General features: G+C 43.8%; 1 protein-coding gene across 4 annotated transcripts in view; it reads right to left on the bottom strand.

The window, feature by feature from the left end:
- fbxl4 (F-box and leucine-rich repeat protein 4) overlaps window positions 1–24,339 on the bottom strand; it is a 252,382-nt gene that overhangs the window by 98,039 nt on the left and 130,004 nt on the right. For all 4 annotated transcript variants that reach the window (XR_009514246.1, XM_059981364.1, XM_059981366.1 and 1 more), the window contains one exon: window positions 19,973–20,186. Coding sequence is in view for 3 of the 4 variants with exons in the window: in XM_059981364.1 (XP_059837347.1) it covers window positions 19,973–20,186 (214 nt within the window). In the remaining variant the exon portion in view is untranslated. The remainder of the gene's footprint in view (window positions 1–19,972; window positions 20,187–24,339) is intronic.

Below are 24,339 nucleotides of genomic sequence, written 5' to 3'. Positions count from 1 at the left end.
TACAGGGAGGTGGACTATGAGACCTGGATCAAACAACATCCCTGTTGTTAGAGGAGTGGCCAGGCTCGGATGAGAAGAGACAGCGATTGGTGGAAAGTTTGGGAAGTCGGGGGCGCGGCGAACAAAGTAGTCCGGGAATTGAAAGTTGAAAACCCCATGGCTTCATTGTAGGAGTATTTAGAAGTTTTGGAGGGAGTGTCTGGGTTGTCAGGGAATCTCTGGCTGCTTTTAGCAGAGTTTCAATACATGGAGCAAGAGAGAAGGGAAAAGCTCTCAGAAAACATATTTCGGCTGGAGAGAATGCTTACGGGGTTGCAGCGCCAGGGAGCAGTGAAGACGCACAACGTGGTGAGAGTGAGGATGAGTCAGATATTCAGTGGTTCTCGGGAGAAGGACAAGGTGGGGTGGAGTCTCTGGCAGTCTTATAAAAAGGGCTCCCCTCCATCATTCGGGCAGCTGATTAGAGAGATGCAGGAGGAAGAGAGAGCGTTGGGCCAGAAAAGGGGCTCAGGCCACCAAGAGCAATTCTCAGCGGTATAGGAAGTGGTGGCCTGGTGGAGGACTGAGAAACCCAAGGGGTCCCAGGGGAGTACGGACCCTACGTTTGAGGGGAAGGACAGGGAGAGTGACAGAGTCTGGGGGGGGGGCGACCCTCTCAGTGGGCTGTGAGTGGAGAGGAGGGGTGGTGGGTAGCGTGTGCTTTAACTGTGGGAAAGAGGGGCATTTCCGGTGGGACTGTGAGCGGACAATGGTCTGCTACAGCTGTGGAGAGGAGGGACACTTTTGGTGGAATTGTGAAAGACAAGGCATCCCGCAGAGGGCAAGCCCCCGGGCAGCTAAGAAAGGGGAAGGATTGGAAAACCGAGGAAAGCTGACCACTGAGGCTTTTAACTTTGGGGATTCTCCTGTGTCGCCGAAGTGGAAACGCAGGCTGGTGGAGAAGATGCCAAAGTTGGAAAATGTCTTTTCTCGTGGCGAATTTGATGTGGGCTCCCCACTCTCCATACCATCCAAGTGACTGAGGACACCGCGTTCAGAGAAAGATCAGGGCAACTTGCCCCTACAGATGTGGAAGACGTGCAGCAGCACTTGTGCAAGTTGAAGGAAGCTGGGATCATCGCTGAGTCCCGAAGCCCCTATGTGTCCCCAATAGTAGTGGCCCAGAAGAAGAACGGGAGAGTGCGCATGTGTGTGGACTATAGGACTTTGAATCGGCGAACTGTCTCTGACCAGTATACCGACCCAAGGGTCGAAGACGCGCTGGCCTGTCTGAGTGGAGCAAAGTGGTTCAGTGTGCTGGACTTGAGGAGTGAATATTACCAGATCCTGATGAGTGAGGCCAATAAAGAGAAGACGGCCTTTATCTGCCCGCTGGGGTTCTTTCAGCTCAAACAAATGTCCCAAGGCATTTCCGGAGCCCCAGCCACCTTCCAGAGGCTCATGGAGAGAACTGTGGGGGATATGAATCTGCTCGAGGTGCTGGTGTATCTGGATGATTTGACAGTGTTTGGATCTACTTTGGAGGAACATGAGGAGAGGCTGTTGAAGGTGTTAAGCCAGCTTAAGGAGGAAGGGTTGAAACTTTCCCTGGACAAATGCCAGTTCTGTAAGTCGTCGGTCGGCTATGTTGGCCACATAATCTTGTGAGAGGGAGTGGCTATTGATCCGACTAAGATAGACGCCATGACCACCTGGCTGAGACCCCAGAAGGTGAGTGCCCTACGCTTGTTTTTGGGTTTCTGTGGGTATTACCAGTGATTCGTGAAAGGATACACTAAAATGTGTCACCTGTTGACTCAACTATTGTGTGGCCATCCACCTGTGGGGAAGTAAAGGAAGAGGGACTGGGGACAAGAGGATACTGGAACCTGGCGGAGCCTTTTGGATCGAGATGGGATTATAAATGTGAGGAGGCGTTTCAATCTCTGAAGAGGGCGCTGACCCAGGCCCCGGTGTTGGCTTTTGCCGACCCCCAGAAGCCGTATGTGCTGCACACTGATGCCAGCTGAGAGGGTCTAGGGCAGGGGTCAGCAACCTTTACCACTGAAAGAGCCACTTGGACCCGTTTCCCACAGAAAAGAAAACACTGGGAGCCGCAAAACCCGTTTGACATTTAAAATGAAATAACACTGCATACAATGTTTTTTTTGCCTTTATGCTATGTATAAACAAACTATAATGTGTTGCATTTATGAAATTGATGAACTCCTGCAGAGAAAACAAAATTACATTTCTGCATGCAACAAAAACATTTTGAACTCCGAAAAAAAGACGTTGGGTTGAAAGTTACTTTTAAGTAAAATACTCAATGTCTATTTGAGTCCTTCTTGTATTTATGAAAAACGCCGAACTTAAATTTTCCGCCAGCAGCAAACCAAAAATATCATCAGCCAGCTGTCAGCCTGAAAAATAAAAGGACTATTTCACTGAACAATGAAAAAATATGAATATACATAAAATAATAGGCAATTAAAATATTTATCATACTTGGTTAATGGGATTTCTGCTCCTGGACCTCAGCGCACAGCGTCTGCACATCAGGGCTGTATGACGTCACCTTCATCTTTACACAGGATCGCAAGCTGTCATCTGTGAAGCATGCGCGATGTTTGTTTTTAATAAAGTTCATGTTGGAGAACACCTGCTCACATACATATGTGGATCCAAAGATCGACAGGACTCCAAGCGCATACTTTTTCATGTTTACATAAATGTCGGGCACAGCATTCCATGTTTCAAACACAAGTTGGTCCGGATTTGGAAGGTTTTCAATATCACTCCATTTGTGATTCTGAGCAAGAACGGCCTTCTGACGGGCAACATCTTCAAGGTCTGCTGTCAAGCGTCTAAACTTGGACACCCATATGTCTTTGTCGGCTATGTCGGCCAGTTCCATCTCAAGATCAGGTTGACTCACACCTGCCAATGCAGTCGTATTCAGTAGGGAAGGATCGATGCTTAAGGGAGTGACCGGGAAGGATAATGTGTTTTTTTCCTCTCTGAATTCACAGAAGCGTTTCCCAAACGATGTTTGCATTGCGATGATTGCAGAATGTAAATACTCCGAAATTATCATGTCGTGACCTTGTTTGAACTCTCTCAAATTGGGGAAGTGAGACAAAGTGCCTTTCTGTAAATCTCTGGCAAGCACTGTCAACTTGCGCTCGAATGCCAAGACATCCTCCAACATGTGCAGGGCTGTGCGTCCTTTCCCCTGAAGAGCTGTGTTCAGCGTGTTCAGGTGCGCTGTCATGTCTACCATGAAGTGTAGCTTTTCCAGCCACTCTGGCTGTTCCAGCTCAGGAAAGTTGAGCCCTTTGCTGCCCAGGAAAGTTTTCACTTCTTCCAGACACGCGACAAAGCGTTTCAGCACCTCCCCTTTGGACAGCCACCGGACTTTGTTGTGCAGCAGGAGATCAGAATATGCGCTTTCCATCTCGTCCAGTAACAAACGGAATTGACGGTGATTTAAACTTTTTGCCATTATTTTATTGACAATCTGAATGACAACATCCATTACTTCTGTGCATTCCGGAGGAAATGTTTGAGCGCACAGTGCCTCTTGGTGCAAGATGCAGTGAAAAGTCAGCAGCTTTCTGTCCAGCGACTTCTGCAGTAAAGCCACAAATCCCTTGTGCGTTCCCGTCATATTCGGAGCCCCATCAGTAGCTACTGACACCAGATGGGTGGTCTTTATTCCTTTGGCTCTTAAACAATTCAAGACAGCCTCACAGATGTCCTCCCCCCGTGTTTGGTCTTTTAGAGGTATCAACTCAATCAGTTCTTCCTGTGGCCCGGCAGAGTTTACATACCGGCAGAACAACGCTATTTGTTCAATATCGCCTTTGTCTTTAGACTCGTCACAGGCAATCGAGTAGGCCACAGCTGAATTGATGTCTTTAATTTGCTGTCTTGTGATGTCTTCTGCCATTTTTATGGTTCTGTCTTTGACAGTCTTTGCAGAGAGGGGCATATCCCTGATTTTCTGCACAATTTCACTCTTGTTTTTAAAGTCCGTGAATAGATGTTCTGAAATCTTAATGAAAGATTCTTTTATATATTCACCATCTGTAAACTGCTTCCCGTGCCTGACTATTTCCTGAGCGGCAATATAACTGGCGTATGTCGTTGATTTTCCTGACTTCATCCATTTCTGGAAATGATTTTTGCTCAGATCAACCTTCCGCATCAGTTCCGAAACGGCTTTTTTTCTCTCATCTCCATCCGGATATTTTTGAGCAAAGGCTGCGTGTTTACTCTGGAAATGCCTTGCGACATTTGACTTTTTGTTGTTTGCTAGTTTCTCATTGCATATTAAGCATACCGGTAAACCAGTCTCGTCAACAGTGAAAGCAAATGAATCTGTCCACGTATCATTAAACGTTCTGTTTTCTTCAGTCACTTTTCTTTTTTTAGAATTCTCCATAGTTGGCTTACCTTGGATCGAAAAATTAAAGAAATCGCGCACTGGCGGGTGTCAGGTATTGGCAGTGGTGACGTATATTAATAGCGATAAAAACACGTTGCAGCGGTGTGTTCAGGCAGTCAGTAAACTGCAGTCGAATAACTTTATTCGAACTAAACAGCCTTGCTTCTAAGCCTCCCTCAACCCAGCCCCCATGGACGCAGATGCTGCAAAAGACACGTACTCACAAACCCCCGTAGGCAATCTCCCTTAGCCGGAATGCTGGCTAATTGAGAGCCGTTTCGGATGTGTCAGAAAATGTGTCGCCACACTTACATTGTACAAGATCACCATAATCTTCAAATTTAGAATTACATTTCAAAAGCTAACAAACTAACATAAAATACATTTTAATTAAATACTGACCAATTATTTCCCAAAGCCACAGGGAGCCGCAGCACAGAGGTGAAAGAGCCACAAATGGCTCGGGAGCCGCAGGTTGCCGACCCCCGGTCTAGGGGCTGTCCTGTACCAGCAGCAGGATAACGCATCGAGACCGGTGGCGTTTGTCAGCCGAAGTTTGTCACCATCTGAAGAAACTATCCCACTCACAAGTTGGAGTTCCTGACGTTGAAAGGGTGGTGGTGGACAAGTTGAGCAACTACTTATACGGAGCCAAGTTTGAGGGGAGAACGGATAACAATCTTCTCACTTATATCCTGACTTCAGTGAAACTGGATGCCACAGGACATCAGTGGTTGGCAGCTTTGTCAGTATATGATTTCAGCCTGAAATACTGGCCGGGAAGCAAGAATGTCAATGCGGATACTTTGTTATGTTGGGAACTTAGGGAACTGGAGACAGACAAGGAGTGGGAGAGCATTCCTACCCCTGGAGTGAAAACCATGCGTCAGTTTGCTATCACCGTGAAGACCGAAGGAAGGGGGAGGCTGGAGCGAGCAGTGGACCCCTTGGGAGCTTTTGATGACGCCCTGCCCCAAGTTTACTGTGACCTGACCGCACTGCGGACTAAACAGTTGCCGGAACTAAGTCCAGGGAAAGTGGCAGCTGCTCAGCAAAATGACCCGGGCATTGGCACTGTGTGGAGGGCGGTGGAGAAGGGGGATGTGGTATGAGCAGAGAAGGCGAAACACGCTTCCTTGCCTCTGTTATTGAAGGAATGGCCTCGGTTAAAGTTGAAGAACCAAGTCTTGTACTGGGTCACGGCGCCTCTGGACCAACCTCAGCATTGGCAGCTGGTCATGCCTGAGGAATATCGGAAGACTGTGCTCCAGGCCCTGCATAATGATTCCGGGCACCTGGGGTTGGAAATGACCTATGGATTACTCAAGGATCGGTTCTACTGGCCCCGGATGAGGGGGGAGGTTGAAGAATACTGTAAGAAATGCAGTCGTTGCATCAGGAAGAAGACCCTGCCAGCGTCGACGGCTCCTTCGTCGCACTTGCAGAGTGCGGGACCCTTGGACCTGGTGTGTATGGATTTCCTGTCGATTGATCCAGACACCAGCAACACCGCAAATGTCTTACAGATCATTACACTCGATATGCTCAGGCGTTTCCCACTAAGGATCAGAAAGTGACTACAATGGCGAAGGCGTTATGGGAGAAGTACTTTGCTCATTATGACTTCCCCAGGCGGGTCCATAGAGATTAGGGGCGGGACTTTGAGAGCTGGCTTTTCCATGAATTACTGACTATGCTTGGGGTTGAGAAATCCAAGACCACCTCCTATCACCCGCAGGGTGATCCTCAGCCCAAGAGGTTTAACTGGACACAGCTGGATATGCTCGGGACGCTGGAGACTGGCCCGAAAAGTAAGTGGAGTCGACACATTGGGCATTTGGTTACAATTGTAACTCGCAATGACGCTACAGGGTACTCGCCTTATTATCTGATGTTCGGGTGGGAAGCGAGGTTGCCCATTGACTTGTGTTTTGGGACTGAGGCGGGTGAATTACCTGCGAACGACTATCTGAAGTATGTGTCCAATATGAGGAGAGAGTTGAAAAGGGTGTACGAGTTGGCCGAGGTGGCAGCCACCAAGCAGAATCAGAGGAATAAGAGGAGATATGATCAGAAAGTGAAGTTCACTCAATTATTGCCGGGTGACCGGGTCCTCCTACAGAATTTAGGACAACCCGGTAAGCACAAGTTGGCAGATCGATGGGCAGCCACCCCCTAAGTGGTAGAGAGCCAGATGCCGAATCTACCTGTTTACCGGGTGAAACCCGAGGATGGGAGGGGGCCTGTCAAGGTACCCCATTGGAACCACCTGCTGTCCCTGGGTCAAACAGTGCAGGTAGATGAAGAGCCAGAGTTGGAGGTTATGCCTAATATGAGGAATCTGTGAGGGCGTGGGGCAAGGGAAGAGCCTGTGCAGAAGAGACGGTACCGGTCCTTACCCCGGAAAGGGATACCGATTTGGAAGACGATGATTCAGATGAGTGGCCCCTGTTTCCATTCGTTAATTCTCCAGTACCGGAAGAGGAGGCTCCTGGCCCTTCCCCTACTGAGTTAGGTGAGAGGAGGGAGGGTGTTGATGGGCAGACTGAGATGCAGCCGGCATTGGGGGGGAAGAGAGGGTGGAACCCATATGCGAGCCAGAGGGTTCTCAGGTAAAGAGAGATCCCAGTGAGGGACAGGGTGCGGGTCCGACAGGTCGATCTGGGGTGTTCTCCTTGGTGTCTAAAGGGGAAGGGTCGGCAGAGGGGGTACGCAGGTCTCAGAGAAGTAGTCACCCCCCCGAGCAGTTGACATATTCAGTGCCAGGAGAACTGAGTGTGATCTCTACTGCCCTGAGCAGTTATGTCACTGTTTTCTGCACCTGGGTTGGTTTTTGTGTTTTGCAAGAGGCACTGGGGAACTCTGTTAATGTCATGAGGGCATGACTTTTGTTGGTGGAGGGATAGGATACTGTGTATGTTAATCAAAATGGCTTCTTTTGTTTGTTAAAAGTAAAACTGCTTCTTTGTTATGCTAACCGGTGAAAGAGTGCTTTTCTTGCAGAGCATTCTTGAAGCTTGTTTGGGTTAAAGTTGCTGATAACGGGAATTGTATTCATTTGTTAACCAATTGGGTTGGATGTTATTTTCTCTTGTGGGTCTGTGGTCTTGCGTTGTCTTTTTGGGAGTCGGGAAGAAGACAGCGAGGAAGGTGGATGGGTGCGGCACTGATGGTCGATCACCGAGGGTGGTCGGAGGGTTCAATGATTGAGCTCAAACGATGTGCACTAATTGTCTGAACTCTGATAAGTTTTGGTGCCTTTTCTTTATTTTCTTTCCCTTCATATATACTGTATCATTATTAATCACTTAGTTCTAGTAAGATTTATAAAGTGTATTCTGTAAACGTACCTGGTGTGAGTTTGATATTGTGTGTGTGAGTTTGTATTAGCGTGTATTTCACTGCATCCACGTATATGGGAGGTGGGGTTTGGCGGATGGACGAATTTTCCCCTAGACATACACCAGCCGGTCGCGTAAGCGTTACACAACATTCATTGAAATATAGTTATTTAATTTGAATGCACCTTTAACTTCCATCAAACCATGATCTCAATTTTTCTATGTACTTCTCCACCGCTTTTCATTGCCTCAGTTAATGCAGGCATGCTTTCACTTATCCATAACTATCTCTCTGCAATACAAAGCTTAACCAACATCTTTCTCAAATCCTTCCTTGAATATCACTGCTTTGCTTAATTGCTAATTACTCTTTTTTGTGGTTCCTCATGTCTGTGAAAAATCTCAGCCAAAATTATCATTTGGCTTGTGTATTTTACTACTGTTGACAGAGGATTACTGCATCCAACATTCACTGAAATTACTTCTAATGGACGGTCTTAGCCCAAAATGTCGACTGTTTATTCATCTCCATAGATGCTCCCTGGCCTGCTGAGCTCCTCCCGAATTTTGTGTGTGTTGCACTAGATTTCCAGCATTTACAGAATCTCTTGTGTTTACTCTTCTTTTTCTTGTTCGGCTTAATTTGTGGCATTAACATCAACCAATATGAAATGCTTTGAGCAGTTGGCTATGAAGCACATTACAGTAGTTCTCCCAGCTACACTGGACCATTTCTAGTTTGCTCAGCACTCAAGTTGATCCACTGACAATGCAATAGCTTCTGTCGTCCACTCTGTCCAGCCCACCTGGGAAATGGAGTCTCATATGCCAGACTGCTGTTTAAAGACTTCAGTTTAGCGTTCAACACCATTATACCCCAGAAACTGGTGGGGAAACTGTCCTTGCTGCATCCCAACACCTCCCTCTGCAACTGGCCTTCTGAACAGTAAGGCTGTGGGCAGCAATGTCTCTTAAGCTGAGCACCGATGCTCTCTGAGGTTATATGCTCAGCCCATTGCTGTTCACACAGTTGGCACAAGACTGTGCCACAGAATCCAGCTCAAACTGTGCCATCAAGTTTGCGGATAACACAACAGTGGTTGGCTTTATCAAGAAAGATGATAAAACAGTGCATAGTGAGAAAGTGGAGCTGCTGGTGGATTGGTGTGGGAGAACCTTAAGACTGAGCATGGAGAAGGCAAAGAAAATCACTGCAGACTTCAAGTAGATGCAGATAAGCCATCTCCCTCTTCTAATACATGGCTCCTCCATAGAGTACCAAGTTCCTAGGACTTCACATCTCGGATGACCTCATCTGGTCTATTAATATCGCCTCCCTGAACAAGAAGCACAGCAGTGCCTCCACTTCCTAAGAAGGCTGAGGTAAGCAAAGCTCCCACCCCCCCATCTTAACTGCATTTTACAGGAGCATCACCGAGAGTATCCTGACACGTCGCACCTCTATCTCCATCTGGTATGGACCAGTCAAGCACCATAAGTCCCTACAAAGGACTGTGAGATTAGCTGAAAGAATCATAGGGGTCTCCAACCATCCATCGGGGACATTTATCTGGAGCGCTGTGTATGCAGGGCCCTTAGTATTATTAAGGATCCCACCCATCCATCTTTGATTCCTCTTTGACTATCAACCATCACGCAGAAGACTATGATGTATATAAACAAGAATGGTCAGGATGAGAAAGAATTGCTTCCCCCCCCCCCCCCGAAATGACTTATTTCCAGGTTTTCCTGTGTCCCTGTAGATTTCCATAAATCAAAGATCTACCCTAAACTTCTGATGGCCACTTGTAGCTTTTTATTCTTTAAAACTGGGGTTCCTAACCTTTTTTATGGGGTCCGTGGACCCCATCTGGGAACCCCTGCTTTAAAGAGACATTTTTTCCGTACGTCCTTTGATGCTTTTCCAATTAGAAAACTAGTACAAAGGTCAGCTGTATAATCAGTTGGAACACAATCCTCATTCTACTAGTATGGTTCCCAAAGTGGGCAGTTCCTGGGAGTGGTGGGAGTTTCTAAGAGGATGATAAAGATAAACAGAGACTTTGCTTGAAGCATGTAATAGTCGTTGAAATGCAATATGGTATATCATGCGATATCTGGACTGAAGAAATTGTGTTATGTCTGGGCCCAACCCACACAATATTGCTATGCACTACTGTTTGCTAGTACAATTCCATACTCTAATCACGCTGTGATGCACTTTCTATGAATTAGGGTACAGTGATCAAAGTGCTAAAGCTTAGAATCTGTCCTTTCTATTGGTTTTGACCATATGTCTCCAGTCCATTGAGTTAACGCTGCCCCATTTTATATACCTCCAGGCAGAGTCAGGTTTTGCCTGTTATGATGACATTATAGCTTTGCCAGACAACAAATCTTTGCTTCTTGGTTATGTTTGCTTCATAGCAGCTGAAAGCATGCTTTAAGAGTTGTTATTTCCAAGGGGACTAGAAATACCTACAATGAGGGAATCAATATTTTGGATTATTGAGCAATTTTTCAAAGAGAAATACATTCTGCTCACCAACATTCTTGCTTGTGCAACAGATGGAGCACCATTAAGTGACAGGACATTACCATGGGGTCATTACTTCCTTGAAAAAAGCTGTATCTAACATATTTACCATTTACAGTGTAATTCACAGACAGCATCTTGTTGCAGTCAACCTAAGTGATTGGCTGCATAAATCATTAAATACTGTTATCATAGCAGTAAATAAAATTGTCCATACTCTGACTATTTTGAGAGCTTTATATTGACAATGATGAACAGTTTGAATGCTGTTGCACACAGAAGTCAGATGCTTCTCAAAAGGAAACTGTCTTAAACTTTTTGAAAATGTATAAAATTCTTCGAAGACTCAAATGCTTCATTCATTAATCAACTCAAGAATATTCCGCTTGACATTTCTTATTTATCAGAATTATTCTCAAAGTTTAATGAAATAAATCTTTATTTGCAAGGAAACGATATGAATCTCATCAAAGTTAAATTAGTCTCCACATTTCTGTCCAAGTTAACCCTGTTTAAGTACAACTTTGGCCATTGTGACCTCTAATTTCCAAGCCTCTCTTAGTTAGAAGAGAAAGAAAGAATACCAGGTGATCATCTTCAAGTACACCCTACCCATCTGGGTGAGGTGCATAAAGACACATCAGAGAGATTTATCTATCTTTTCTTGATCCAAATCCTGGATTAGGAAATAAATCTATTCCTGAATACTTGTAATGAGAATTTAACAGGAAGGATGGAGGAAGAACTGAGCTTGCAGTAAAATTACTGAGTTGAATTTGAGCTTCAAAAAATCATATCAAGATTTTTGTTTGTAGAAAAAATCCTGCACTATAGAAAAAGCCAAGACATTTTTTATTGCCTTTACAAAATAATATTTATTGGAATGCAGTTTCAGTGCAGTCACCCAACTTCTTTCAAAGCAACAAAACAAACAGCAAATTACTGAAATGTGGGGATCTCAGAGTCTTTTGAGTGACATTCAGTCTGAGGTTGAGAAGCTGATATCACTGTACCAAGCCTATCCATCTCATTGAAAGGTGAAGAAGCAATGAAGTTGGACTACTAATGCACACTCTAAAATTGTTGATGACAATTGTTTTTGCTGAAATTAAATAAAGAAATAATGTTATTTGTAGCTTCAAATAGATTTGATATTTCGCAATTATTTGTCACTGCTTTGAAATTGCAGTTCCTAATTTCTTTCACTGTGAAAATCAAAATTCTTTATAGCTTTTATGTAGTAGCCTAGAAAGGATGTGGGAGGGTGCTGGAGATGTGATCTAGGACTCAAAGGGATGGTAACCCAAAAAAGCTGGGAACCTCTATCTAGATCCTATTAAGCAGCCAGGATTCTCTGCCCTATCACCACTACCCACACCTCCTTCATTTGGACTCTATGAAAAGTACTTCAAATCTTTTCAATGAGTAGGCTTTAGGAAGGGCAAGATGTTGAGAACACACAGTAGTCCTTACTGCAGGGTCTGTGGTGGAAAGGGTGAACAGCTTCAAGTTCCTGATGTCAACATCTGACAGCATCTGTTCTGGGTCCAAAACATTGATACAATCATGAAGAAGGCACACCAGTGGCTGTACTTTATTAGTACACTAAGCAACTACCATCAACAGATCACTTGCGGTACCAGGGAAACAACATACTAGACCATTGCTACACCATCATCAAGAATGTCTACCGTGGTATTCCACGCCCTCATATTGGGAAGTCTGATCACCTGGCTGTACTTCTACTCTCTGAGTATAGGCAAAGACTGAAGACTGCAGCACCAGTAGTGAGGACCAAGAAGGTTTGGACAAGGGAAGCACAGGAGCACCTACAGGACTGCTTCGAGTTGGTGTACTGGACTGTATTCAGGGATTCATCTTCGAACCTGGATGAGTATGCTGTAGCTGCTACTGACTTCATTAAAACCTGTGTGCATGAGTGTGCGCCTACAAAGATTTACTGTACATCCCCAAACCAAAAGCCATGGATGAACTAGGAGGTACGTCGTCTGCTGAAGGTTAGGTCTGTGGCATTCAAGTCTGACGACCTAGGTCTGTACCAGAAAACCAGGTATGACTCGTGGAGGGTTATTTCAGGCGAAGAGACAACTTCAAACAAGGTTGGATGCACAACAATTCTGGCAGGGTCTACAAGATATTACTTACTACAAAGCAAAACCCAATAGCATGAATGGCAGCGATGCTTCACTACCAGATGAACTCAATGCCTTCTATGCCCACTTTGAAATGGGAGAACAAAACTACAGCTGTGAACATCCCTGCTGCACCTGATGACCCTGGGATCTCTGTCTCAGAAGCCGACATTAGGCTGTCTTTAAAGAGACTGAACCCTTGCAAGGCGGAAGGTCCCAATGGAGTACCGGGTAAGGCTCTGAAAACCTGTGCAATTTTCACCTCTCACTGCTACGGGTTAAGTTCCCACTTGTTTCAAAAAGGCAACAATTATACAAGTGCCGAAGAAGAATAATGTGAGCTGCCTTAATGACTATTTCCTGGTAGCACTCACATCGACAATGGTGAAATGCTTTGAGAGGTTGGTCAATACTAGACTGAATTCCTGCCTCAGCAAGGACCTGGACCCATTGCAATTTGCCTATCGCCACGATAGGTCAATGGCAGATGCAATCTCAATGGCTCTCCACACAGCTTTAGACCACCTGGACAACACAAACACCTATGTTAAGACACACAAAATGCTGGTGGAACACAGCAGGCCAGCCAGCATTTAGTGTGTGTTGCTTGAATTTCCAGCATCTGCAGATTTCCTTGTGTTTACCCATGTTAGGATGCTGTTCATCGACTATAGCTCAGCATTTAATACCATCATTCCCACAATTCTGATTGAGGAGTTGCAGAACCTGGGCCTCTGTATCTCCCTCTGCAAATGGATCCTGGACTTCCTAACAGGAAGACCACAATCTGTGAGGATTGGTGATAACATCTCCTCCTCGCTGACGATCAACACTGGCGCACCTCAGGGGTGTGTGCTTAGCCTAGCCCACTATTCTACTCTCTATGTACACATGACTGTGTGGCTTGGTATACCATCTATAAATCTGCAGACAATACAACCATTGCTGGAAGAATCTCAGATGGTGACAAGAGAGCATACAGGACTGAGATATGCCACAAAAATACAACTGCAGATGCTGTGGATCAAAGAATACGTACACGACGCTGGAAGGGTCCTGAAGGGTCCACATCCTGATGAAGGGTCTCGGCCCAAAACGTTGGCTACTCTTTTCTCACAGATGCTGCCTGACCTGCTGAGTTCTTCCAGCGTCGTGAGATATGCCAACTAGTGGAGTAGTGCCGCAGCAACAACCTGGCACTCAACGTCAGTAAGACGAAAGAGCTGATTATGGACTTTAGGAAGGGTAAGACAAAGGAACACATACCAATCTTCATAGAGGGATCAGAATAGAGAGAGTGAGCAGTTTCAAGATCAAGTGTCAAGATCTCTGAGGATCTAAACTGGTCTCAACATATCGATGTAGTTATAAAGAAAGCAAGACAGTGTCTGTACTTCATTAGGAGTTTGAAGAAACTTGGCATGTCAACAACTACACTCAAAAACTTCTATATTTGCACCGTGGAGAGCATTCTGACAGGCTGCATCACTGTCTGGTATGGAGGGGCTACTGCACAGGACCGAAAGAAGCTGCAGAGTGTTGTAAATCTAGTCAGCTCCATCTTGGGTACTAGCCTACAAAGTACCCTGACATCTTCAGGGAGCGGAGTGTCAGAAAAGCAGCTTCTAACATTAAGGACCTCCAGCACCCAAAGCATGCCCTTTTCTCACTGTTACCATCAGATAGAAGGTACAAAAGCCTGAAGGCACACACTCAGCATTTTAGGAACAGCTTCTTCCCCTCTGCCAACCTATACCTAAATGGACATTGAACCCTTGGACTCTACCTCACTTTTTCAATGTACAGTACTTCTGTTTTTTTTTGCATGTTTTTTCTTAATCTATTCAATATACGTATACTGTAATTGATTTACATGTTTATTATTATTATTTTTATTTTATTTATTATTATTATTCTTTCCTCAAGAAATAAATCAAAGATAGTGTGCAACAGTGATGATAGAAAAGACAGGAAGGATATGAGGCACAATCACAGCCAGTAGGATGATTTACAGGGCAATAGAGCCAAGGTGCAGTTTAAAGAGAAAGCAACAAATACTGGACTGAAAATGTTATATTTGAATGCACGCAGCATAAGGAATAAAATGGATGATCTTGAAATTCAGCTGCAGTTTGGCAAGTATGACATTGCAGCCATCGCCGAAACTTGGCTGAGGATGGTAGCCACTGGTAGCTGAACATCCAAGGATATACGGTGTATCAGAAAGACAGGTTAGTTGGGAAATGGAGTGGTGTGACCCTATGTATAAGAAATAATATTAAATCATTAGAAAGAGATGACATAGGATCGGAAGGTGTGGAGTCTCTACAGGTTGAGTTAAGAAATGACAAGGGTAAAAGGACCCTAATGGCAGTTATATACAGGCTTCCAAATAGCAGCCAGGATGTGAATTACAAATTACAGCAGGAGATAGAAAAGGCACGTTAGAAAGGCAATATCATGATAATTGTTGGGGATTTTAACATGAAAGTGAATTGGGAACACCAGACCAGTACTGGATCTCAAGAGATAGAATTTGTAGAATGTCTAAGGAATGGCATTTTGGAACAGCTTGTTGTTGAGCCCAATAGGGGATCGGCTGTGCTAGATTGGCTGTTGTGCAATGATCCAGAGGTGATAAGAGAGCTTAAGGTTAAGGTTAAGTTTAAGGTTAGGGATCAGTGAGCACAATATGATCGAGTCCACTTTGAAATTTGAGAAGAAGAAACTAAAATCCAATGTGTTGGTATTTCAGTGGAATAAAGGAAATTACAATGGCATGAGAGGGGAACTGGCTAAAGTTCACTGAAAAGGGACACTAGCAAGAACGACAGGAGAGCAGCAATGGCTGGAGATTCTGTGAAAAATGTGGGAAATGGAAGAAATTTTCGAATGGATTAAGGACACCACCGTGGCTGGCAAGTGAAGTCAGAAGCCAAAGATAGTGAGAAGATAGAGGATTGGGAAGCTTTTAAAAACTTGCAGAAGGAAACTAAGAAGGCCATTAAAAAACAAAAGATAAGTTATGAAAGGAAGCTGGTGACTAATGTCTAAGAAGATACTAAAAGCTTTTTTAAATATATAAAGGGTAGAAGAGAGCTGAGGGTAGATATAGGACCAATAGAAAATGACACTGGAGATATTACAATGAGAGACGCAGAGATGACAGAGGAACTGAATGTATATATTGCATCAGTCTTCACTTCCCTGACACTCTTGAATGTCCGGTATACTGCAGATGTCTCTCACTGTGAAGTTTGTGCAGTTAAAAATACGACTGAGAAGGTGCTCAGGAAGCTTAATGGTCCGAAGTGGATAAATCTCCTGGACCTGATGGAATGCAGCCTCGGTTCTGAAGGAAGTAGCTGGAGACATTGTGGCAGCATTAACGATGATCTTTCAAGAACTGATAAATTCTGGCATTGTACCGGATGCAAATGTTATTCTGCTATTTAAGAAGGGTGGGGGGGAACAGAAAGAAAACTATAGACCTGTTAGCCTGTCGTCAGTGGTTGGGAAGTTGTTGGAATTGATTGTTAGGGATGAGATTACAGAGTATCTGGTGGTATATGACAAGATAGGCCAAAGCCAGCATGGTTTCCTGAAAGGAAAATCATGCATGAATAACCTACTGGAATTTTTTGAAGAAATTACAAACAAGGTGGACAAAGGAGATGCAGTAGATGTGGTGTACTTCGATTTTCAAAAGGCCTTTGATCAGGTGCTGCAAAGGAGGCTGGTTAGCAAGGTAAGAGTCCATAGAATTACAGGGAAGTTACTAGCATGGATGGAGCATTAGCTGATCGGCAGAAAACAGAGAGTGGGAATAAAGGGATCCTACTGGGCTGGCTGCTGTTTGCCAGTGCAATTCCACAGGGGTTGGTGTTGGCACCACTGCTTTTTACGATGTATATCATTGATTTGGACTGTGGGAATAATGGATTAGTGGATAAATTTTTCCGATGATACAAAGATAGGTGGAGGAGCGGGTAGTGTTGAGGAAACAGAGCCTGCAGGGAGACTTAAGATAGTTTAGGGGAATGGGCAAAGAAGTGGCAAATGAAATACAATGTTGGTCATACACTCCGGTGGAAAAAATAAACGGGCAGATTATTTTTTAGATGGGGAGAGAATTCAAAATGCAGAGTTGCAAAGGGACTTCGGAGTCCTTGTGCAGGATACCCTAAAGGTTAACCTCCAGTTGAGTTGGTGGTGAAGAAGGCGAATGTAATGTTGGCATTCATTTCTAGAGGTACAGAATAGAACAGCAGGGATGTGATATTGAGGCTCTATAAAGCACTCATGAGACCACACTTAAGAGTATTGTCTGCAGTTTTGGGCTCCTTATTTTAGAAAGGATATACTGATATTGGAGATGGTTCAGATAAGATTCATGAGAATGATTCCAGGAATGAAAGGGTTACCATATGAGGAATGACTGGCAGCTCTTGGGCTGTATTCCCTGGAGTTCAGGAGAATGGGGGATGGATCTCATAGAAGCATTTCGAATGTTAAAAGGCCTGAACAGATTAGATATGGCAAAGTTACTTCCCATGGTAGGGGAGTCTAGGACAACAGGGCACAACTTCAGGATTGAAGAACGTCCATTTAGAACATAGATACAGAGAAATTACTTTAGTGAGAAGGTGGTAAATCTGTGAAATTTGTTGCCACAAGTGGCTGTGGAGGCCAAGTCATTGGGTGCATTTAAGGCTGAGACAGATAGGTTCTTGATCAGCCAGGGCATCAAAGGGTATGGAAAGAATGCTGAGGAGTAGGGATGACTAGAAGAATTGGATCAGCCCATAACTGAATGATGAAGCAGATTCAATAAGCTGAATGGCCTACTTCTTTCTGCTCCTATGTCTTATGGCTGATGAACTACATGAGTATTTTGCATCAGTCTTTACTGTGGAAGACACTAGCAGTATGCCTGATGTTGTAGTGTGTGAAGGAAGAGAAGTGGGTGCAGTTAATGTTCCAAGAAAGAAGGTGCTTATGGTCTGATGGGTTTCTTTGGGGTGCTCTGTATTCTTCCGTTCCACAGGTGCAAGGGTTAGAGTTAGTAAATTGTGGGCATTTTTTTTTTAAACAGTTAACACAGTAAAACAGCGGTAAGTGTGAAGTAATGTCAGCAATTTCTACCACTGTCTGTAAAGAATTTGCACATTCTCCCCGTCAACATGGTAACATAGCGGCTAGCGTAATCCGGGGACAGTGATCCGGGTTCAATTACCACCTCTGTTTGTAAGAACCTTGTACGTTCTCCCATGACCACGATAACATAGCGGTAAGTGTAATGTTATTACAGCGTCGGCAATCAGGGTTCAATTCTAGCATTAAGGTCTGTAAGGACTTTGTACATTCTCCTCATGACCACCTGGGTTTTCTCCTACATTCCAAAAACATATGGATGAGAAGGTTAATTGGTCACATCAATATAATTTGGTGGTGCAAACTTGTTTGGCTGAAAAGCCTGATAACATGCGTATCTCTAAAAAACAAATGGCTGAGAGGATCAGCTGAAATTTCAATACAATTCATTGAGTAAGGATTGTTCTTTTGTAACTTGTTTAAATCTGAACTCCTCCATTCTTTAGTCCTTTACAATCTACTTTAGTGTACAAGGCTTTCTCCTTTTTAATTGAAAACACAGATTTACAGTCACATGCAGCAAATTAGCTCACACACTGTGGACCACCACTGCAGATCAGAACCATGACAGACAATGAACACACCTCAATCTTTTTTGTCACCTTTATGATGAAAATTGCACAGCAAGAGACTATGCAAAGTAATTAGTTATACTTGATTACAATCAAGAACACAACAGACAGACAGACATACTTTATTGATCCTGAGGGAAATTGGGTTTTGTTACAGTCGCAGCAACCCAGAATAGTGTAGAAATATAGCAACATAAAACCATAAATAATTAAATAATAATAAGTAAATTATTCCAAGTGGAAATAAGTCCAGGACCAGCCTTCTGACTCAGGGTGTCTGACACTCCGAGGGAGGAGTTGTAAAGTTTGATGGCCACAGGTAGGAATGACTTCCTATGACGCTCAGTGTTGCATCTCAGTGGAATGTGTCTCTGGCTGAACGTACTCCTGTGCCTAACCAGTACATTATGGAGTGGATGGGAGACATTGTCCAAGATGGCATGCAACTTGGACAGCATCCTCTTTTCAGACCCCACCGTCAGAGAGTCCAGTTCCACCGCCACAACGTCACTGGCCTTACAAATGAGTTTGTTGATTCTGTTGGTGTCTGCTACCCTCAGCCAGCTGCCCCCAGCACACAACAGCAAACATGATAGCACTGGCCACCACAGATTCGTAGAACATCCTCAGCATCGTCTGGCAGATGCTAAAGGACCTTAGTCTCCTCAGGAAGTAGAGACGGCTCTGACCCTTCTTGTAGACAGCCTCAGTGTTCTTTGACCAGTCCAGTTTATTGTCAATTCGTATCCCCAGGTATTTGTAATCCTCCACCATGTCCACACTGACCCCTTGGATGGAAACAGGGATCACAGGTGCCTTAGCCCTGTGAAAAGGGCTCTTTTCAAGTCCTCCTCACATCCACCACCAGCTCCTTAGTCTGTTTCACATTAAGCTGCAGATGATTCTGCTCACACCATGTGGCAAAGTTTCCCACCGTAGCCCTGTACTCTGCCTCATCTCCCTTGCTGATGCATCCAACTATGACACAGTCATCAAAAAACTTCTGAAGATGGCAAGACTCTGTGCAGTAGTTGAAGTCCGAGGTGTAGATGGTGAAGAGAAAGGGAGACAGGACAGTCCCCTGTGGAGCCCCAGTGCTGCTGACCACTCTGTCTGACAAACACGCAATCTTAGAACTTGGACAAAACTGACATGATCATCAACTGATGTGATGTGAACACCTACCAAATGCTGAAAGGATTAGATAAGGAGGATGTGAGAACGATATTTCCACTGGTGGGGGGGGGGGGTTATCAAGAACTAGAGGGCACAGCCTCAAAATTGTGGGGTAACCATTTAGAACAGAGGAGAGGAGGAATTTTTTCAGCCAAAGAGTAGAAAATCTGTGGAATGCCCTGTCACAGACCATGTAGGCCAAGTCTGTGGGTATATTCAAAGTGTAATTCCTGAGTGGTTGGGGCATCAAGAGATATGGTGAGAGGGCAGGTATATGGTATTGAATGGGATCCAACATCAACCATGATGAAATGGCAGAGCAGACTCGATGGGCTGAATGGCCTAATTGTGTTCCTATGTCTTATGGTCTTATCATTCAAGATTTCAGAGTACTTGCATAATTCAGTCAATAGCATTAAATGGCTATGATTACTTATAGCCTTAAATAAAATTGAAAAAGAAATTTTAAAAACAATAGAACCACTCAAATATGAAATAAGACTGTGTTTCATTTAGTACACATTCCTCAAAGTGCTCACATTTCATTTAAAGAATACACAAGTAGCATTAAGCAATTCTCTGTCAGTGCCAATCACGGCAGGAGTTCTTACCTCAATTTTTGTGCGGTAAACGACCAGACGTCGGAGACCTGAGATCTTAGCGATATGGCAGAAAGCCTGAGTGTTTAGTTTATCACAGGATGAAAGGTTCAGCTCTTGGAGGTTTGGGCACATCTGAGCAATAACCTCGAGGCAAGTTTCATTCAGGAAGTGGCAACAGGCCAACTCTAGGCGCACCAGCTCAAATCCACACACTTGCATGAATCTGCACAGGAAGCACAGCAATCATAGGGTTAATTCCTGTCAAAGTGGTAGGCGTCAAGCTGTGAGCGTATGCACCAGGCTTCACATAAAGAGGCAACGTCAGGGCTAAGCTATAGAAAAACAGCAGATGTTACAGTGGAAGTGAAAAGGTGCAAAGCTCTGAATTAATAGATAGAACAGATCTGAAAATGGGTCACTGACTGTGGAATTATTCATCCGATAGGTAAACTGGTACTTTCTTAAATCACTCAAGTAATTTGTAAAATTTATCTCACATGTCAATTAGAAAATGTAATAAAATAAAGCCATGGTGCATAAACAATCATATTTTGAAAAAATGCCCCTAGAAGTAATTGTTCATTTTCAGGTGATAATGGACTTACTGCATATTTACTGCTTTTATTTTGATACAATATGCTTGTCAGTTTTTGTTTCTGTATAGATTTTCATAAATCCTATTACATTTATTTTCTTGTAAATGCCTGCAAGAATATTAATTTCAAGGTAGTATCTGAGTTTGAAAGAAAGAAGCATATCACCACTTCAATAAAAAATAATTAAAATTTAAGAAGATCATTGGTGTACTTCATTTTGCCATTGCTGAATGAAATAGATAAAATTATCTTAAGGTTATAAGGCAAGATGATAAACATTATTCAATAAGAAAAATCAAAGATGTAGAATCCAACATATAGAAACATAGAAAATAGGTGCAGGAGTGGGCCATTTGGCCCTTTGAGCCTGCACCGCCATTCAGTATGATCATGGCTGATCATCCAACTCAGAACCCTGTACCTGCTTTCTCTCCATACCCCCTGATTCCTTTAGCCACAAAGGCCATATCTAACTTATATGTGCAATATATTGTGAAAAGACCCACTATTGTATTTGGTTGATTAAAAAAAATTGAAATAAGAAAGAGAGGGTTTGGAATGCTTGAAAAAAATTAATACAATGCATATTAATGCATTTCATTGCAGAAAAAAGCTGATATTTTGTAAGATGCTATACCCAGCTTTCCTTGTGCTCCAAAATGCTCACCATGTTGGAATAATACTTGCCTCTCATATGCTGGAGGATTTTGAAACATTTTAGATACCACTTCTCTACTTTGTAAATAAGTTTGTGAACTGTTTGAAAGAAGTGAGAAGCTGGCAATATTGATTGCTTAGCCTGGTATAAATGTTACACAGTGCACTAGATTACAGGCAAAAGGAGCACTAATAATTCTTCCTGAAGTTACAAATGAGAATTCATACATTGCTTATTTCTAACATTTGAGCAGACAGCATGACAATGACTTTAGTCCATATACAGTCATAGTCATAGAAAAGTACGGCATTGTAACATGTCCTTTGGCACATCCAGACCAATGCAAAACCATTTAAACTTCCTACTCTCATTGACCTGCACCAGACCATAGCCCACCATACCCCTACTATCCACCACCTATACAACCTTTACTTAGACATTGAAATCGAGCTCACCTGCTACACAGCTCATTCCACACTCCCTTGACCCTATGAGTGAAGAAGTTTCCCCTCATGTTCCCCTTAAACTTTTCACCTTTCAATCTTAATGCACAGACAAAGCAGAAATCACCCGTGACTGTTGTACACCTGTATACAAATTTAGATACAATTGAGGGGGACGACTACCGGGAAGAGCCACAGTGACTGGGTCTCCGACATTGTGTCTGGTATTGTGGCTCAGAGGAGCAGAGTGGTGAAGAGGATGGAGGTGTTGATAGGAGATTCCAAAGTCACAGAAACAGAGACAAGATTCTATAGGCGCAATAGAGACACCCGAATGGTATGGTGTCTCTCAGGTGGCCAGCATCAGAGATGTCTCAGATCAAGTCCATACTGTTTTCAGGGCAAAGGTGAGCAGCCAAAAGTTTTCGTACATATTGACACCAATGACATACTGTAGGTAGACAAGGTGAGGAGGTCCTGAAGGGAGATTTTAGGGAGCTAAGTAGAAAGCTGAAAAACAAGACCTCCAGGGTTGTAATCTCTGGATTGTTGCCTGTGCCATGTGCCAGTGAGGGTAAATAGCATGATTTGGCATGTGAACGTGTGGCTCAGGAACTGGTGTGGGGACTGGGGTTCAGATCTATGGATCATGAAGACCTCTTCTGGGGAAAGTACACCCTGTACAAAAGGGACAGGTTACACCTGAACCCGAGAAGGTCCAATATCCTAGCACGCAGGTTGGCTAGAGTTGTTTGAGAGGTTTGAACTAATTTGGTGGGGGATAGGAACTGGAGTGATAGTGCTGAGGATGAGGCAGTTGGTTTACAAACAATGTGTAGTGAGTCTCCTAGCAAGAAAGTTAGAAGACTGGGAAGCTTTTAAAAATGAACAGAAGGCAACTAAAAAAGTCTTTAAGAAGGTAAAGATGGAATATGAAAGTAAGCTAGCCAATAATATTAAAGCGGATACCAAAGGTATATTCAGATACATAAAGTATAAAAGAGAGGCAAGAGTGGACATCGGACCACTGGAAAATGATGCTGGAGAAGTACAATGGGGAGACACTGAATTGAAATGAATTGAATTGACTTTATTTCTTATGTCCTTCACATACATGAGGAGTAAAAATCTTTACGTCACGTCTCCATCTAAATGTGCAATGTGCAATCATAGTAACTTATAATAATTTAGAATAAACAGAACAATCAATGTAACATAGAAATACACTCAAATCAGTATGAGTTAATTAGTCTGATGACCTGGTGGAAGAAACAGTCTTGCTGGTCCTGGCTTTTATGCTGTGGTATCATTCCCGGATGGTAGCAGCTGGAATAGATTGTGGTTGAGGTGACTCAGGTCCCTAATGATCCTTCAAGACCTTTTTTCACACTTGCCTTTGTAAATGTCCTGAATCATGGAAAGTTCACAACTACAGATGCGCTGGGCTATCTGCACCATTCTCTGCAGAATCCTGTGATTAAGTGAGGTACAGTTCTCATGCCAAGCAGTGATGCAGCCAGTCAGGATGCTCTCAAAGAAAGTTCTTAGGATTTGGGGGCCCATACCAAGCTTCTCAACTGTCTGAGGTGAAAGAGGTGCTGTTGTACTTTTTTTTAACCACACAGCTGGTGTGTACAGACCACGTGAGATCCTCAGTAATGTGGATACCCAGAAACTTAAAGCTATTTACCCTCTCAGCCCCAGATCCATTAACGTCAATAGGTGTTAGCCCGTCTCCATTCCTCCTGTAAATCACAACGAGCTCCTTTGTTTTTGCGACATTGAGGGAGAGGTTGTTTTCTTGACAGCACTTTGTCAGAGAGATGACTTCTTCCCTGTTTGAGATCAGGCCCATCAATGTAGTGTCATTGGCAAAGTTCATTAGCAGATTAGAGCTGTGGGTTGAAACACAGTCATGGGTATACAGAGAGTAAAGGAGGGGACTTAGTACACAGCCCTGAGGGGCTCCTATGTTGAGTCAGATGGATGGAGGTGAGGGTGTCCACTCTTACCACCTGCCAGCGATCATACAGGAAGTCCAGGATCTAGCTGCACAAGTCAGGGTCAAGGCCAAGGACTCTGAGCTTCCTATCGAGCCTGGATGGAATTATGGTGTCCAAGAACAGTATTTTCACATTAGTATCCTTCTGCTCCTCAATGTCCCTGTTACTATTGGGAGGTCTATAAAAAACAGCCAGCAGAGTTACTGACCCCTTCCTTTTCCTAACTTTCAACCAAAGAAACTCAGTAGACAATCCCTCCATGACTTCATCCTTTTCTGCAGCCATGACAGTATCTCTGATCAGCAATGCCACACCCCCAGGTTCTCTGGGTTATTGGAGGCACATGATAAAATAAGCCATATTCAGCATGGTTTCCTCAAGGGAAAATCTTGCCTGACAAATCTGTTGCTATTCTTTGAAGAAATAACAAGCAGGATAGACAATGGAGAATCAGCGGATGTTGTGTACTTGGACTTTCAGAATGCTTTTGATAAGGTGCCACACATTATGTTGCTTAACCAACTATGAGTCCATCGTATTACAAGAAAGATTCTAGCATGGATAATGCAGGGACTGATTGGCAGTAGGCAAAGAAAATGAATAAAGGGAGCCTTTTCTGTCTGATTGCTGGTGACTAGTGGTGATCCACAGGGGTCTGCATTGGGCCCACTTCTTT

This window comes from Hypanus sabinus, chromosome 10, assembly GCF_030144855.1.
Source record: "Hypanus sabinus isolate sHypSab1 chromosome 10, sHypSab1.hap1, whole genome shotgun sequence".
Classification (NCBI taxonomy): Eukaryota; Metazoa; Chordata; class Chondrichthyes; order Myliobatiformes; family Dasyatidae; genus Hypanus; species Hypanus sabinus.
This window is presented reverse-complemented; position numbering and strand designations above follow the sequence as displayed.